The sequence below is a fragment of the Pipistrellus kuhlii genome, unplaced genomic scaffold (assembly GCF_014108245.1).
Source record: "Pipistrellus kuhlii isolate mPipKuh1 unplaced genomic scaffold, mPipKuh1.p scaffold_m20_p_2, whole genome shotgun sequence".
Classification (NCBI taxonomy): domain Eukaryota; kingdom Metazoa; phylum Chordata; class Mammalia; order Chiroptera; family Vespertilionidae; genus Pipistrellus; species Pipistrellus kuhlii.
Window position 1 is genome coordinate 128611641 of NW_023425515.1, and position 17691 is coordinate 128629331.

Genomic DNA, 17691 nt, shown 5'->3' on the forward strand with positions numbered 1-17691 from the left:
GAGCAACATGATATCTTCTATCATTAACATAATATTTGATAATTGCTTATAATTTTAAAAATATTTCTGTGTTTCTATAATTGTAACAAGTTGGTTGATTATGCTATTAAGTAAAAAAAGAGCCCTGGCCGGTGGTTCAGTTGGTTGGCATCCTCCCTTGGAGTGAAAGACTGTCCGTTCGATTCCTAGTCAGGGAACATGTCTGGGTTGCAGGCTCAATCCCAGATAGGGGCATGCAGGGTGGGGCAAAAGTAGGTTTACAGTTGTTCATATAGCAAATAATACAATAATAAATAAATAACACAAGAACAAATTGTGTTTCGTGTACTCACAATTGTATACTTACTTTGCCCCACACCCTGTATGCAAGTGTGAAGCATTTGAGTTGCTCCTCCAATAAAAATATGTTAGACAATTCATCTCTCTATCCCTCACTAGCAGTTTCCCTAGGCCCATGGTTGGCAAACTGTGGCTCACGAACCACACGGTAATTCTCTTTGGCCCCTTGAGTGTGGCTCTTCCACAAAATACCACGGCCTGGGCAGGTCTATTTTGAAGAAGTGGTATTAGAAGAAGTTTTAAGTTTAGAAAATTTGGCTCTCAAAAGAAATTTCAATCGTTGTACTGTTGATATTTGGCTCTGTTAACTGTGTTTGCCAACCACTGCCCTAGGCTATTTCCCCCCCAGAAACTTTTCCTCTCTTTTATGTCCAGGGAGTCTCTAAGTAACCAATTATAATAGCAGTTTATAGATAAGGCATGCTTTTTAACTGGGTGTTATAAATCAGGAATTAATTAAAAGGAAGTTTTATAAGCATATAATACATGTTATAGAAATTATAATAGATGTCATAAACATACTGATATTTTTTATGTGTTTCATCCAAGTTTTCTAAGTACCTTAGGATCATACACTCTGGAATACAGAGAATTAACACTGTTTCTTCAGTGGTCTGAGAAGGCTCCTACATGTAATGAGCTTCTCCAAAGACTGCAACGTTATTTATATACTAGAGGCCTGGTGCACAAAATTCACACATGGGGATGGAGGAGGAAGTTCCCCTCAGTCCAGCCTGCACCCTCTACAATCCGGAACCCTCCCTGGGATCAGGCCTAAACCAACAGTCAGGCATCCCACTCACAATCTGGGACTGCTGGCTCCTACCTCTTCACCTGCCTGCCTGTCTGATCGCCCCTAACACCTCCCCCGCCCCGCCAGCCTGGTCACCCCCAACTACCCCTCCTACTAGGGTGGTCATCCCTAACTACCCCCCCACCTGGTTGCCCCTGACTGCCCCCCCCCCCCCGCACCAGCCTGGTTACCCCCAACTGCCCCCCCCACCAGCCTGATCGCCCCTTACTGCTCCCCTGCTGGCCTGGTTGCCCCAACTACCCCCCTCTGCAGGCCTGGTTGCCCCCCACTGGCCTGGTCACCTCTTATTGCCCCCTTGCTGGCCTGATTGCCCCCCTGCCAGCCTAGTCATCCCCTACTGCTCCCCCTGCCAGCCTGGTCACCTCCAAATGACCCCCTACTAACCTGGTCACTCCCAAGTGCTCCCCTGTAGGCCTGGTCTTCCCCTATTGCCCCCCACCAACCTGGTTGCCCCAACTGCCACCACTGCTGGCCTGGTCACCCCATGCAGCCTGCCGTTCAGTTGTTTGGTAACCCCTTACTACACCCCTTGCCAGCCTGGTTGTCCCCAACTGCCCCGCCCCCCGTGATCACCCCATGCAGACTGCTGTTCAGTTGTCAATCCAGTTGTTTCAATCATGATGACCACTGGCTTTTTATATATTAGGATACCAGTATAAGATATCTCAAAAAATTTTAAATGCTGAAAATCATATCTATAGATTTTCAACCTATAACATTTGAGATACCCCGAGATCTAATTACTATTTAATAGGTGATCAATATATTTATTTGTAAAATGGGATATAAATGATACAATCTGTATCTTCTAGCAGAAGAGTAATATTAGATACAGGAGACTGGATATTACCTCTTTTCTAAAGCCCTCCCTGTATCTAACAATTATTAGGCTTAGGAATTGCCATTTGTGGGCCTCAGTTAAGTGATCCAGAGATAGAAAACTGAATCTAGCTGGGCCAAAAAGTTTTCTTCCTGGAGTTTTTAAGTCCTTGGACTCGATTCAGCTTTGAGGCCAGTAAGAGCTGAATCTGAGACATAAATCTGGCACTGTTGGTGACTACATTTTCTGCCAAATGAAGAAAGCCAGCCTCTACTGAAAGAATAAAGCCAACCCACCAAAAGAAGCCAAAAGAAGAAAGAAGTAGACAATAGCAGCAAAGGGCTCTGGCTGTGTTTCAGACACTGGCTTTTTTCTCTGTGACCCAGCTATACCAGGCCTTTCAGCAGCTTGACTATTCAACTTCTTAAGCTCAATTAAAAAATCAAATCCATTTAAAAAAATCAAATAAAATAAATTTTTCCTATTAATAAATTTCCCATTATGTTTACACTAGCTCATATTGGGTTTTCCATCACTTACAGTCACATATCTTCTCTCATATAGTGGAAAATTAAATGTAAAAGATATCCACACACAGGCACTACTCCTGCTCACAGCCTCTGTGCTTCGCTCTGCTCCAACATGTCCTACAGACCAAGCGGTACATGGAGTCTCTGACTGTTGTTTTCCAAATTCATGGTGAGAAGGATGGTTAATACCTACAAACGCTCCTCCAAGACTGAGTTCCTAACCTTCATGAAGACAGAACCGGCTACCTTCACAAACAACCAGATGAACCTGTGACTTTGATGTCATGATGAAGAAATCGGGCCTCAACTGTGACGGGCAGCTAGATTTCCAAGAATTTCTTAATCTAATTAGCAGACTGGTAGAACCTGCCATGACTCTTTTACCCATTCCTAGTAGTATATCCAAGGAGACCTGGGAGCCAGCCTCTGACCCAACTCCTTTCCTTTCCAGCCTCCAGATCATCATCTCCTCAGACCACACATACTCTGAGCCCAGAGCACCCACTATCCCATGCAGGCCCCTCCTGCAGCTAGTAATAAAACATTATCAGTTTCTAAACACACATAAACATAAGCTATCCACATATAAAAGAATAAAGGTATACCCTTCTCCTTACCTCACACCACATATAGAGATTAAATCAAAACCTAAGAACTAATACTATAAAACTCTTAAAAGAAAGCTTCATGACAGATTTGTTAATGATTTCTTAAATATGACACTTCCAGCGCTGTGTCGCCAACACCTTCCATGCTCCAGACTACCCTCTGGCAGTCAGTGCATGTCACAGCAAGCAGTCAAACTCCTGGACCCTCGGTCGAATAACCACCAGAGGTACAATTTGCATATTAGGCTTTTATATAAGACTAGAGGCCCAGTGCATGAAATTCGTGCAGGGGGCAGGGGGCGTCCATCAGCCCAGCATGTGCCCTCTTGCAATCCTGGGCCTCTCGGGTAGGGTCCCTAGGCCTGGCCAGCAATCAGGGCCTATCAGGGCTGTCCTTCCCCTGGTTGCCAGCAGCTGGCCCCACCCTTGCCACTGCCACTGCTTGCCATTTGTGCAGCGCTGCCTCCTTTGCTGTGACAGATGTGAGGTGCGATCACTGACTGGCCTGGGCTTCCCTCTGTGGGGCAATCGCTGGCTGGCCCCACATACCCTCCACAGCCGCCGGCCGGTTAGCCTAGACCCCCTCTGTGGCCGCTGGCCTGGTGGCCTGGGCCTCCCTCGGCGGGCCGATCAACTGTGGAGATCCCCATGGATTGTCCCACAGAGGGTGGTCTCAGCTCTCTCTGTGGGGCGATCATAGAGTGATGGCAGGGCCCCTCCGACCAATCACATTGCATCCACCTTGCCTGGCCTGGCACCAGTGCATGTCATAGCATAATCATTGGGAAAGTTGTCCAGATGGCTGTCTGCTGTTTGGTCGTTTGGTTGATTTGCATATTACGCTTTTATTATTATAGATATCTATGAAGTATTTTTTGTTTATTCATCCGCTGATGGACATTTCGGTTGTTTCTGCCTTTTGGCTATTATATATAATAAAGCCTAATAAGCAAACTGTTCCTTCAGTATGTCATTTGACAAAGAGACCAGGAATTCAACTGCTCGTTATGACATTTACTGACCACCAGCGGTGGCATGGTACATGGCGGGTGTTGGCAACATGGCACCCCGATGGGGGGCTGCAACCTCTCACTGGCTACCTGAGGGCAGGGGTGATGGGGACGGAGGTGCAGTGAGAGTGTGGGGTATCTGCCGAGCTGGCTCTCATTCCCCCTGCTAGCCTCCCCTGGGACTCCAGGGCTTGAGCACCAGGGAAGGCCCTGTGCTCAGGTACCAGGCGCCCGCCCACACCCATGTGGTGTCTTCCAGGTGAGCCTGGCCACAGTTGTTGGACCACAGGGCTGGTCGGGCTCCCCATGGGTTCATGCAGGAGCCCGTCTGCAAGACCAGCCCGAAAAGAGTGCGCTGCCCACTCAACTTCCGTGCGGCGCCACTGAGCAGCCCAGAGGCCCACGCTGCGCCGTCCCGCGGCATCGCTGCACTCACAGCATCTCCACATGGGGACTCAAGCGCCGTGACTCAGGTGGAGGGGGCGCATGAGAGCCCGGTGGCCAAGGTGCTGCCCACAGCCCAGAGGTCAGCTGGGACCTGCCCTTCCACACCAGACGCTCGCACTTCAATTGCAGCCAGGCCTAGGGACTGCACCATGCATGATTTTCGTGCACCGGGCCTCTAGTAATAATGATAATAATGTATAATTTCACATGAGTTACCCAGAGCAGACAAATTCATAAAAACAGAAAGTAGGATTGCTGGGGCTGAAGGAAGAAGTAAAGGGGAAGTTGTTATTTAATAGGTACAAAGTTTCAGTTTTTCAAGATGGTTAAGTTCTTGAGATTAGTTGTATAACAGTATTAATATACTTAACATGGCTGAAGTGTACACTTAAAAACGATCATAGGCAAATTTAATGTTAGGTGTATTCTATCACAATTTTTAAAAGTTAACTGTTTTTTAAAAATGGATTACTACAAGTGATATTAGATTTGTTTTTTTAAGGGACAGGCTTCATCCTCAACTGTTATACTTTACCAATGGCAGCTGCTGAAATAGACAGATGATAAGAAGAAATAAAAGGAGTTAAGTATTTATGCCTGAAAAACCTAGGAGAAGAAAACCAAACAAACATCTATGGACAGAAAGATAAACAAAGCTAATATCTATTCTCATTTCTTAAATGCCAGTTCCCAATGCCTGTCAAAAAGTACACTATACCTAAAATGTAAATGGGATTATGCATATGTAGTATCAGCTTCCTAGTCTATACTCAAAGAATATATGGGACAATTCATTGCTACTTAGGATGTGACAGGCATAACAATGTGGTTTCTAGGCAACTGCAGATCTTTCAGAAGAATATTTTCAGCCCTAGCTGGTTTGGCTCAGTGGATAGAGCGTTAGTGTGTGGATTGAAAGGTCCTGGGTTCGATTCTGGTCAAGGGCACTGAACTCTTCCTCTCTTAGAGAGAGAAGAAGGGAGAGGGATAGAGTTAAAAGCATTGATGAGACAGAAACATCTCATTGCAGGCTCAATCTCGGCTCCAGTTGGGGTACCAGTTGATGTGCGTCTCTCACATCATGTTTCTCCTCCTCCCTTCCTCTCTCTCTCTAAAAACCAATGGAAATATGTCCTTGAGTGAGGATTAACAACAAAAACAAAAGAATATTTTAGGTATGTTCAAGGAAACAGAAATTTTGTTCTGAAATTTGATAACTTCTTGATCTCCAGTGGGGGATACACAGGAGGCAGCCAATCAATGATTCTCTCTCCTTCTCTCTCTCTCTCTCTCTCCCTTCCCCTCTGAGATCAATAAAAATATATATTTTTTAAAATGATAACTTCTGTTTTACTTCTAAATATTATATTCTTAAAGAGAACTATATAACACCTTCACAGTATTAGATTCAACTAAGCAGCTAAATCTGCCTGATTTGCCTATATTTTATATACATAGTAGAGGCCCAATGCACAAAATTCACGCAAGAAGCTCGGCCCTCACAGCCGCAGAGGCTTGCCTTGGCCCTTATAGCAGCCCCAGCTTTGTCCAGAAGGACGACCAGAAGGTCATTTGGCTGTCTGGTCTAATTAGCATATTATGCTTTTGTTATTATAGATAAAATGATGAAATAAACATTTACCTCATTTTACTAACAGCTACACAATTGAAATGGCTACAAAAAATAATTTGGAAATAAAACCAATCAAAGCATTATGAGAGAAGAAAGAAATTAACTACGTGATCTATCTATACAGCCAATACCATTTAACAACCAAATTATGTTTTTTAACTATTTAAACAATATTGTCTTAAGGTTTTTCATTGGAAAGCTGGCTATCAAAATATTTAGCATAACTGACTAGAAGCTACTTTATTTTGTAAGAACTTTATGTTTGTCTGGCCCGTGTGGTTCAGTTAATTGAGTGACCTCTGAGAGGTCACCGGTTCAATTCCCAATCAGGGCACACACCTGGGTTGCAGGCTTGATCACCAGTTGGGGGCAGGCAGAAGGCAGCCAATCGATGTTTCTGTTTCATCATTGTTTCTAACTCTCTTTCTCTCCCTTCCTCTCTCTCTAAAAAATCAATATAAACATATTTATTCTTTTAAAAGAGCTTTATGTTTTACTTGTTAGGTTCTGCTTCATCATTTAACCTAAGAAAACATACACAACAATCAGGAATAGGCTTTGCAATTCTTGATGCAATAACGGAATGGAGTGTCTTTGCTAGTAAAGTGGTAGAGTTCACTCAATCATTCCATAAAAGTTTACTGTTGGATGCTTACTACAAGGCACAGAAATACCATGGTGACAAAGATCATCAAATTATTGTGAAAATTAAATGAGACAGTGGCAGATATAAACTGAAGATGACAATCAAATCCCAGTTGTTGCAAATGTAAATAAAAAGACAGCTAAATTAGGGAGAGATGGGGGAGATAAGAGATCAACCATGCATATAAGAATAACCAATGGATGCAAAATATTGTGGAGTGAGGGCATATATGGGAGTGGGGGGCGGGGGGGGGGGGGAATGGTAAGCTATGTACATATATAATACCTTAATTAAAAAAATAAAAAAGACAGCTTAAATACTCTAATAACTATATGAAGTCCAATCTAAACACATCATAAAGTTATAACTATATGACATTAAAAAAAAGTAGAGTTGTATGGCATTAAAAGAAAGGTTCTCTAATTATCATGTTGTTTGTTTCCTCAAGAGAAAATATCTAACTGAGTTAGAAGAATATTAAAGGCAAAAACCAGAGAGAAGTAAAGTAACATTAGGCCATTCCTAACTCCAATTTTAGAATAGGTTATAGGTATAGGAATGATAGTAAAAAATAATATTTCTTAATTCTCAATTAAAAATTGAACACTTTCTAAATGAGGCTTTAAAACACCCAGAAGTATTCTTAATATCTCTTACGAAAAAAATTAAAATAAATAGGGCTTCTTGAAAAGTCCATTGCCCAGTCAGTGTAGCTCAGTGGTTGAGCATGGACCTATGAACCAGGAGGTCACAATTTGATTCTCAGTTAGGGCTTATGCCAATTTGTGGGTGTGGTCCCCAGTATAGGGCACGCAGGAGGCAGATGATCAATGATTATTTCTTATCACTGATGTTTCTATCTCTTTCTCCCTCTCCCTTCCTCTCTGAAATCAAGAAAAAATATATTTTTTTTAAAAAGCTCATTTTTACTTTCACTCCTGAGAAAAACATTTTCTTAAAAGAAAGGATTTCTAAAGTATTAACAATTTTTAATCTGTTCTTATCTTTATGGATAACATACAACTAGACTTAAATTTATGGAGAACATAATTTAATCAAATTTCTAAAACTGTTACATTATAAACAGATGAGTTAGTTAGAAAGAGTATGTTATGAAGTTTTTAGATAACTTATTCTTTCCCGTAGTAAAATATTTTAGACAACCAAAAAATGTCTCTGTGATACTAGTCACTATGATAAGGGAAAAATCCTCTTGAGTAGAGGATTATTTATTGTTCCTATGCTGAGAGGCATGTAAAAATACCAAGAGTTGAGGCTATGCAGCCGGATTTGAATTTAGCTAGCTGTATCTTCACCTCTCTGTAACTCAATTTCCTAATATTTAAAACAATACTGACATACATTAAACTAAAAAGTTTTGGCACAGCCAAGCAAATCATCAACAACCAAAAACACAATCTACTGATTGGGAGAAAATATTCAACAATGATATATATGGTAAGAGGATAATCCCTAAAATTTAAAAGAACTCTTAAAACTCCATATTAAACAACAACAAAACAATACAATTAAAAATGGACAGAGGACCTGAATAGACACATCTCCAAAGAGGACAGAGATAGCCAATAGACTAATGAAAAGACTAGTGACCCAGTCCACAGATACGTGCACATTGAAAGGAAATTAATTAGAAGGTGGCCGGCGGGATAGGACTGGGTGAGACTGGCTGGACATGCGCTGGAGCCACCCTCCCACGGTCACTCCCCGGCCAGCCACACCGGGGTGGCTCCGTAGATTGAAAGGCCACGGCTTGAAAGGCATCTGCGGGGTGAGCAGGGTCCCTCCGGCAGGTGGGGGACCTTGGCCTGGCCTGCTGGGAGCGGACGAAACCAGCTCTTCGACATCCTACAAAAGGTCCTGGAGTGCAAGAGGGCAGTCTGCAAGTTGCTGTCATATAGGATGTGCAGTAAACCAGATTTGGGGCCGACAGTGCCCAGCAACAACATAACCCACAGCTGAAGATGAAATTCTGTGGCCCCATGAGGAATTGGGCTCCCTCCTCTCTGCTTTCAGGATGCGTCACCCAAGAACTGCTGCTGCCAAGTCACTGCAGCTCCGCAGCTCTTGCATTGAGCACCTGCCCCCTGGTGGTCAGTGCGTATCATAGCTACCAGTCAGACGGAGGGAGAGACACTTAGCATATTAGCCTTTTATATAATATATAGATGCTCAACATCATTAATTAGAGGAATGCAAATTAAACCACAATGAAATATCACCTCACACTCAACAAGGGTTGGTGAGGATGCAGACCAAAACAACAATGAGGTACCATCTCACACCTGTCAGAATGGCTATCATCATCAAATCAACAAATGACAAGTGCTGGCAAGGATGCGGAGAAAAAGGAACCCTCATGCACTGCTGGTGAGAATGCAGACTGGTGCAGCCACTGTGGAGAACAGTATGGAGTTACCTCAAAAAACTAAAAATGGAACTCCCATTTGACCCAGGGGTCCCACTTCTAAGAATATATCCCAAGAAACTAAAAATACCAATCAGAAAGCATATATGTACTCCTATGTTCATAGCAGCACAATTTACAGTAGCTAAGATTTGGAAAAAGCCTAAGTGCCCATCAGCAGATGAGTGGATTAAAAAAACTGGTACATCTACACAATAGAATACTATGCTGATGTAAAAAAGGAATTCTTACCATTTGCCACAGCATGGATGAAACTGGAGAGTATTATGCTAAGCGAAATTACCCAGTCAGAGAAAGATAAATATCACATTATCTCACTCATTTATGGAATATAATGAACAACATAAACTGATGAACAAAAACAGATCCAGAGACAGAGAAGCATCGATCAGATTGTCAAACCTCAGAGAAAGGTAGGGGAGGGTGGGGATGAAGGGAAGAGATCAACCAAAGGACTTGTATGCATGCATATAAGCCTAACCAACTTACACCGTACACAAAAATAAACTAAAAATGCATAAAGGACTTAAACATAAGATGGGAAACCATAAAAATATTAGAGGAATTCACAGGCAGCAAAATCTCAGACACATGCTCTGGGTTCTTCTGAGTCTAAAGAGAGTGGCACAGAAACAGAAAATTCTGATAAAGAGGCATGAGAAAGTAAAGGCTAAATAGAAAACAGAGACTGGTATTGTTTGGATTATTCTGTATCTAAGCTTATCCCTAGATAAATGGAAAAGCTTTTAGTAGAACAACCATCTCAACACGATGAATGATGTATTATTAACCCCTGAACAATGGAGGTTTGAACTGTAAGGGTTAACTGAAAAAGTCATATAAGTAAACTGGCACAATAAATGATCAACTGTGTATGAGACAAATGCTAGTACAGATAGAAAGCAGTACTTGGTCAAAGGTACAGAATATGGGCAGAAATCCTAATTTTTGAACTAAACCAAGTACTAGATTTACAGATAACTCAATTATTTTACTCATTCAATTTATATTCACTCAGCTCTAGAGATACCCTCTATCTTGCCAGGCTTGGCAAGGGTACAGAACTGAACAAAACATAAAAAGCTACCTGGAAAGGGGGATTTAAGAGGGCGGCGGAGAAAGTGGATCCTATACTCACCTCCTCCCAGAACCAACCTGGAATTACACTAAATTATAGAACAATCATCCTGAATAACCACCTGGAGAAGTCTTATAACCAAGGATTTTCAGAAGAACCACATCCAGACTGTAGGAAGGGTAGAGACACAAAAAGGGCTGGCCCTGCTCCTCCAAGCAGCTGCTGAAGTTCCTGAGGGCTACCTCAGCTGCAGGGGGTCGTCCTGAGAACCATGAGTTTAAACCTCAAGCTCAGCTCCTCAGCCCAGAACACCAGAGCTGGGATGAGGTGCTTACATAATATCAGACTGTGAAAAGCAACGGGATTTCCTTCTACCAGGAAGAGGCAGGATTCACTGGAGAAAGGCACCCTCTTTAAATGGCCATTGCAAAAATCTCATTTGTAGCCACTCACCCTGGAGGGAGGGCAGAGCGGACTAGAGTTGCTTGAGGACAATCTGAGGTTTGTGTCCCATACCACAGGTGCCATTTCTCTTGGGTGGAGTACTATCCTCCAGGTGGTATTGGGGGAGGGGGATCTTAAACTGTGAAGTGTAAGCCCTGAGGGATACAGCCAGAGGCTCTTTCAGTGATTGAACCTGACAGGTAGCCAGTAGGCAGAGGCGGATAGAGCCAGATCTCATCAGGCTGCCTTGGGACTTTTGCTGACCTGCCCCCAGGTCCCGTGCTGCTAAAAGCCAGCCTTGGTGCACAGAAGAGGCAGGCACAAACTATGGATCACAGTAATTCCAAACAGGTTGTCAAGGGCCAGTAACAGGCCAAGTCTTACGTTGGCCTGCACCACAGTCCCTCCAAGAGGGCAAGAACCAACACACCCAATGACTAGCTTTGGACAACATCAGAGCAAAATCCAAAAATTTCACAAGTAGCGTAGCCAAAGGGAGATCTCAGCAGGCACCAGACCTTGCTGAGGTGAATTCTGACTCCTATGGTCAGCACCTGCACAATAGCTCACACACCACAGTCAGGGTTGAACCTCACAGTCAGCCAACCTGAGGTTTGATTCCACATAGGAATGGCCAATAGCAATAATGACTCAATTACAACAGGAGGACCCACATAACCCACCACATGGACATTCCTGGAGCTTCCAGCTCAGGTGATCACGGAGACTGCACCACTGGGCCCTTCAGGACACCTATTACATAAGGCCACCCCATCAAGACTGGGAGTCATGGCAGATCTATCTAATACAGTACCTGGTACACAGAAACAAACACAAAGAGGCAGCTTGAAACTGGGAGACAAATGGACCCCAAATGAAGGAACAGAAAAAAATCTCCAGAAATTTGAAGGAATCATGCTACCTGATGACAAACTTTACAAGGACACAGTAATCAAAACCATATGGTGCTGGCATAAAAACAGACATTTAGATCAACAGAATAGAGAGCCCAGAAATAAAACCACGCCTGATAGTCAATTAATACTTGACAAGAGGCAAAAACATTCAATGGGGTAAATATAGTCTATTCAATATAAGGTGATGGGAATATTGGATAGAAGGAAGGAAGGAAGGAAGGAAGGAAGGAAGGAAGGAAGGAAGGAAGGAAGGAAGGAAGGAAGGAAGGAAGGAAGGAAGGAAGGAACTAGACCACCCTTTTATACCAAACACAAGAATAAACTCAAAATAAAATACTTAAATGTGAAACTCAAAAACCATAAAAATCCTAGAAGAAAACATAGGCAGTAAAATCTTGGACATTTCTCATAGCAATATTTATAGTAATATATCTCCTTAGGCAAGTAAAACAAAAGGAAAAATAAACAAATGGGATTACATCAAACTAAAAAGTTTTTGCACAGCAAAGGAAACCAATAAAATGAAAAGACATCTCACTGAATGGGAGAACATATTTGCCAACGATACATCTGGTAAGGGAATAAAGAACTTATAAAACTCAATACCAAAAAACAAACAATCCAATTTAAAAATGGACAAAAGACCTAATAGACACTTTTCCAAAGAGGACATTCAGATGCCCAATAGACATATGAAAAAATGCTCCATGTCACTAATCACTAGAGAGATGCAAATTGAAAACACAATGAAATATCACCTCATACCTGTCAAAATGGCTATCATCAATAAATCAGCAAACAAGTGTTGGTAAGGATGTGGAGAAAAGGGAAACCTAATGCACTGTTGGAAAAGTAGATTGGTGCAGGCACTGTGAAAAGTAGTATGAAGATATCTCAAAAATTTTAAAAATAGAACTACTGTATGACCCAGCACTTGCACTTACGGGAATTTATCCAAAGAAACATGAAACACTAATTTCAAAGAATATATGCACCCCTATGTTCACTGCAGTGTTATTTACAACAGCCAAGATTTGGAAGTAGCCCAAATCTTGAAAGTATCCCATCAGTAGATGAGTGGATAAAATAGCTATGGTACATGATGAAATACCACTTGGCTATAAAAAAAAGAAGGAACTCTTACCCTTTGAGACAGCATGGATGAACCTAGAGAGCATTATGCTAAGTGAAATAAGCAAGTCAGAGAAAGACAAGTACCATAGGATTTCACTCATAATGTGGAATCTAATGAGCAAAATAAATTATCAAGTAAAATAGTGGCAGACTCATAGAGAGCAGGTTGGCAGCTATCGGGAGTGGGAGGGTGAAGAGGTGAAGGGAATGAGGCAAAGAAGAATTTTAAAAAGAGAAAAAAACTAAAAAAATAAAGGTATTTGGAGAGATTTCTGCTCTCGTTAAGAATAGCTTTTAAAATTTCTATCGTCCAGTCTATTTCTCTTCTAGTATACCACACTGTCACACATTTAAACCAGAAAGACACGATCTGGGGTGGCAGTAGGGAATATAATTTCACATAACAATCTTTACGATAGCACATAATACCATAATTATTTTTACTAAAAAATAAAAAACCTATGTATATAGAAATGTTTTTTAACTTAAAAATTTTAGATAATCTCTGCCATACAAATACAATAAATTTATTAAAGGAATAACTGAGTTCGGTTTTTATGTCTGCAAAAATAACACTTTATTAAGTTATCTTAAATCAGTTTATCATCAATCAAAATGGACATGACTCAATTGTGTATAGCTATGTCTTTAAACATAATTAGGTGCTTTATTTTCTATTTATTATCATCCTCAAACCACTACCAAAAATCAAGGTAAAATTAAACCAAAGCCATCAAAATAGACAAGTAGATGAGAAGAAAATAAACTGGGAATACAAAACCTGAAAAACTTTAATATCTTGTAATACAGGGTGGGGCAAAAGTTCGTTTACAATTGTTTGTGTGGAAAATAATACAAGAATAAATAATTATACAAGAATAAACTCTGAGTTTCCCATACTCACAATTGTAAACCTTTTGCCCCACCTTGTATGTTTAAAATATAAATGTTTAACATTCTAAATATTTAGGAGGAAAAACAGCTACCTACTATGAAAGAAATTGTCCTCTGCGTAGCATAAACAGGAGGGAGTTAACCAAAAGAATTTTTTCCATTAAAGAAGAGGAAATAAACAAGGCAAACCTCTTCCCTTTGGAAAAAAAAAAAAAAAAGGTGAAAATCACTTATCTAGAGCATCTGAGCATAATAAACTCTACTTTCTCACTGTAAAATTCTATTTTTCATTTAATTGCAGATTCTAACCACCTCTGCTTCAGTGAAGTGGTGTTCAAATATTTTTTTGCAAGTAAATGAAAATTATAATGATTGTTATCAGTCACAAAACAGAGAGAAAGGAAAACAAATTTGTCATTTGGTTAGAGTCCTGTTACTTTGGTAAAAGCTTGGCCATCCTGAAACCCTGAAGCCTGAGTTAGTATTCTGGACAGTTAAAGATTCCAGACTGCTGAAATTTTACCTTCTAAATTACCGATTTTTTATTTTATAAATTGTTGTAAGATTCTCTATTGAAGTATTCTTTGCTTAAAAACAAATGTTTTGCTGAAACCGGTTTGGCTCAGTGGATAGAGCATCATCCTACAGACTGAAAGGTCCCAGGTTCGATTCCAGTCAAGGGCATGTACCTTGGTTGCAGGCACATCCCCAGGAGGGGGTGTGCAAAAGGCAGCTGATCGATGTTTCTAACTATCTATACCTATCCCTTCCTCTCTGTAAAAAAATCAATAAAATATATTTAAAAAACAAAACAAAAATAAATGTTTTAAACTAGAAAAATAATACACAATTGTTTAAAAGACTTCAATAATTGAAAAGTGTAAATAAAAAAAGTTTCTTCCCTTACCATCCCCCCTCTGATTTCCCAGGAGGTAACTGCTATAAAACAATTTGGGTGTATCCTTCTATACTTCTCGAGAATACATACAAATTTTATACATAATTTGTATTCAAAAACTAGAGTAAGCAAGCAGATATACTATACATTCAGTTCCACAACTTGCTTTTTATACTAATAGATTACTAGTAAATAGCCTTTTAAGTTTAAATATATTAGTATACCCGATTTATTTAAATTGCATATTCCACAGTATTTTTCATCATTCCCTTACTGACAGGTACTTTAGACTGGAAACTCTTTTTAATCTGTTTTTAATAATATTTTAATATTTTTTATTGTCATTTCACACTGCCATCACTGTACTGCCTAAAGTATTTCTTCTCTTCACTTCTATTGAAAAAATTGGAATCCAAAGAACTTACTGTGCTAGAACTGAGATCAAATTTAAAATTAAATGTGGAAAACTTTTTGTTGTTCACATGTGAGTACAATTTTGATTGCTATTTTAACTTTTCAGAGGTCCTTAAAGCTTCTAGATTCTTGAGGGGTGAAGTTCCAAGACTGTAACTTTTGGACAGGTGAAATATCACTATTATTATTAATATACTAATAGGCTCTCTGTTTATATCTCAAATGGGAAATACCTGCTTTAAAAAAAAAACAACAACACAGAGGAAGCTAATGGATGAAGTAATTAATATGATGCCACTCTTTCAGTAAATGTCCTAATAGTATGTGCATCATTATAAAAACATATACATATATAAAAGGCTAACATGCTAAATGTCCCTCCTACCATCCAACCTCTCTCTACTTGTCAAACTGTGGTCCAACAATGATCTTCTGCTATAACAAAATCTTGAAATTAATTCCATTTCTTTTAAGACTAAAATTTTCCGTTTAAAACTTTTATCTTCTGGCACATATTCCAAAAATCAATAATATATATGATTTCTGACAGAAAGAAACTCAGCTAAACACATTCAATTTCCAAGTCATAGAAATTAAAAAAAAAAAAAAAAAAAAAAAACCCACAAGAAACTAAAGAAATTTTCAATGCTTCAGAAAGATTACTAATAAAGCAAAAAACTACAAAGGGATAAAACAGTAAATAGAACTTATACCAGAAATTTTTCTTTTTACTGGCATTTTGCTTCCTGGCTTTAGGATTTTAAGTATTTTTTGGAAAGAAGCTACTTATGATTTAGTTAAATTGGTAATTAAAACAAGCCAGTTACCTAATTCAATCTTCTTCAATGAAAAACAGAATTTAACTTCTAGTATATCACATTTACCTAATATCCAACTATTTTTATTTTGTTTATTTATTTTTTGTTAATCCTCATCTGAGGATATTTTTTTCCACTGATTTTTAGAGAGAGTGGAAGGGAGTAGGGTTGGGAGAGAGAGTGAGAGATAGAAACGTGAATATGAGAGAGACATCAATTGGTTGCCTCCAACACATGCCCCAATTGGGACCGAATCTACAATCCAGAGACGTGTCCTTGACTGGGAATCAAATCCGTGACACTTTGGTAAGTGGGCCAACACTCTAACCACTTGAACCACATCAGCCAGGGCACACCCAACTATTGTCACATGTAATTTCACTTCTGAGAATTGAAAACATTTTTAACTTACCTCAATTGTTTCGCATAGTTCTGTTCAATTTCTATCCTCTCTTTAACAAATTTGGCATATCTTTCCAAGAAGTCAATTCCCCATTGTGTATGCTTGTCTAAGTTGTCGAACTGATCCTAGAGAAGAAAGGTAACAGCACAGTAAAAAATCTAAATTTATCCACAGATGCTTTAACTAGCTTTTAATATTCATCCAGAGAAGCAATGAAGTAAAAGAGGGAAAACCTAGGCTCTTCTGTGGGTCCCCACCCACCATATCCTTTAGAACCTACACAAAAATAGGTCCCTCAGCATGAATCAGGCTCCTTTATGGCTGAAGGCCTTTACACATGTGGTTCTCCCTACAGCAACACCCTCTCTTAGTCACCTTTTAGAACTCTTATTCCTCTGTTGAGCATCAGTTCAGATACTCTATGCTCCAGAAAATGGCCCTAAACTCATGGACTGGAATAAGGAGCCTTTGCCTGGATCCCAAGGCTCACTAAAAATTCCTTTATTTTTCACTTGACATACTATATTGAGGGTAAGAACCATGTATTACTCAACTCTGCGTTACCAAGGAATTAGCACTGTGGCTTGCCTGCTACCACAGCAGGCACTCAATGAAAATTACCTGAACAGAATTAAATTATTATCTGGGTTCATATTCTGGGCTCTGTACTCATCAGATGTCTGACCTTGGGCAAGTTACCAAGGCTGTTTGAACTTTTTCCATCTTTTTTTTAAAAAATATATTTTATTGATTTTTTGCAGAGAGGAAAGGAGAGGGGTAGAGAGTTAGAAACATCGATGAGAAAGAATCATCGATCAGCTGCCTCCTGCACACCCTCTACTGGGGATGTGCCCTCAACCCAGGTACATGCCCTTAACCGGAATCGAACCCGGGACCCTTAGTTCGCAGGCCGACGCTCTATCCACTGAGCCAAACCAGTTTCGGCTGAACTTTTTCCATCTTAATATGGGAGTCCCATCACCAACCTCAACAAGATTATAGTGATGCCATTAAATGCTCTGAAATGTAGTACACTCAATACTAATACTATACTAATAAATCTTACAAGGCACTTTTAAATCTCAAAAAAATATTCCCTTCTACCTGTTGCCTAGGAAACTATCATTTCCTATCCCTTGAGAATAATCTCCAAATTAATAATGTGGTGCTGTCTCCTTCAGCCACAATGCAAGTTTACAATGCTAATAAAAGATTCAAATATCATTTCTTTCTATATTCTAGTTTTTCTTTCCTAAATCACCCATGGTTTAATCACATTTGTTATTTACCCATGAATTATTTTTTCCCTATCCTCATTTTCTTAAACCATTTTAAAATTCCACTCGTAAAAGTAAATGCTCTCTAAACAGCAGTGATACAATTTATCTGTCTATTACC

At 40.0% G+C, this 17691-nt stretch overlaps 1 protein-coding gene across 6 annotated transcripts in view; it reads right to left on the bottom strand.

Moving 5' to 3' along the window:
• Window positions 1-17691, bottom strand: part of FNBP1L (formin binding protein 1 like) — a 108278-nt gene that overhangs the window by 44377 nt on the left and 46210 nt on the right. For 5 of the 6 annotated variants that reach the window (XM_036446496.2, XM_036446497.2, XM_045584332.1 and 2 more), the window contains exon 2: window positions 16303-16418. The exons of the other annotated variant lie outside the window; for it this stretch is intronic. In XM_036446496.2, coding sequence (XP_036302389.1) covers window positions 16303-16418 — 116 coding nt within the window. The remainder of the gene's footprint in view (window positions 1-16302; window positions 16419-17691) is intronic. 6 annotated transcript variants of the gene reach the window in all.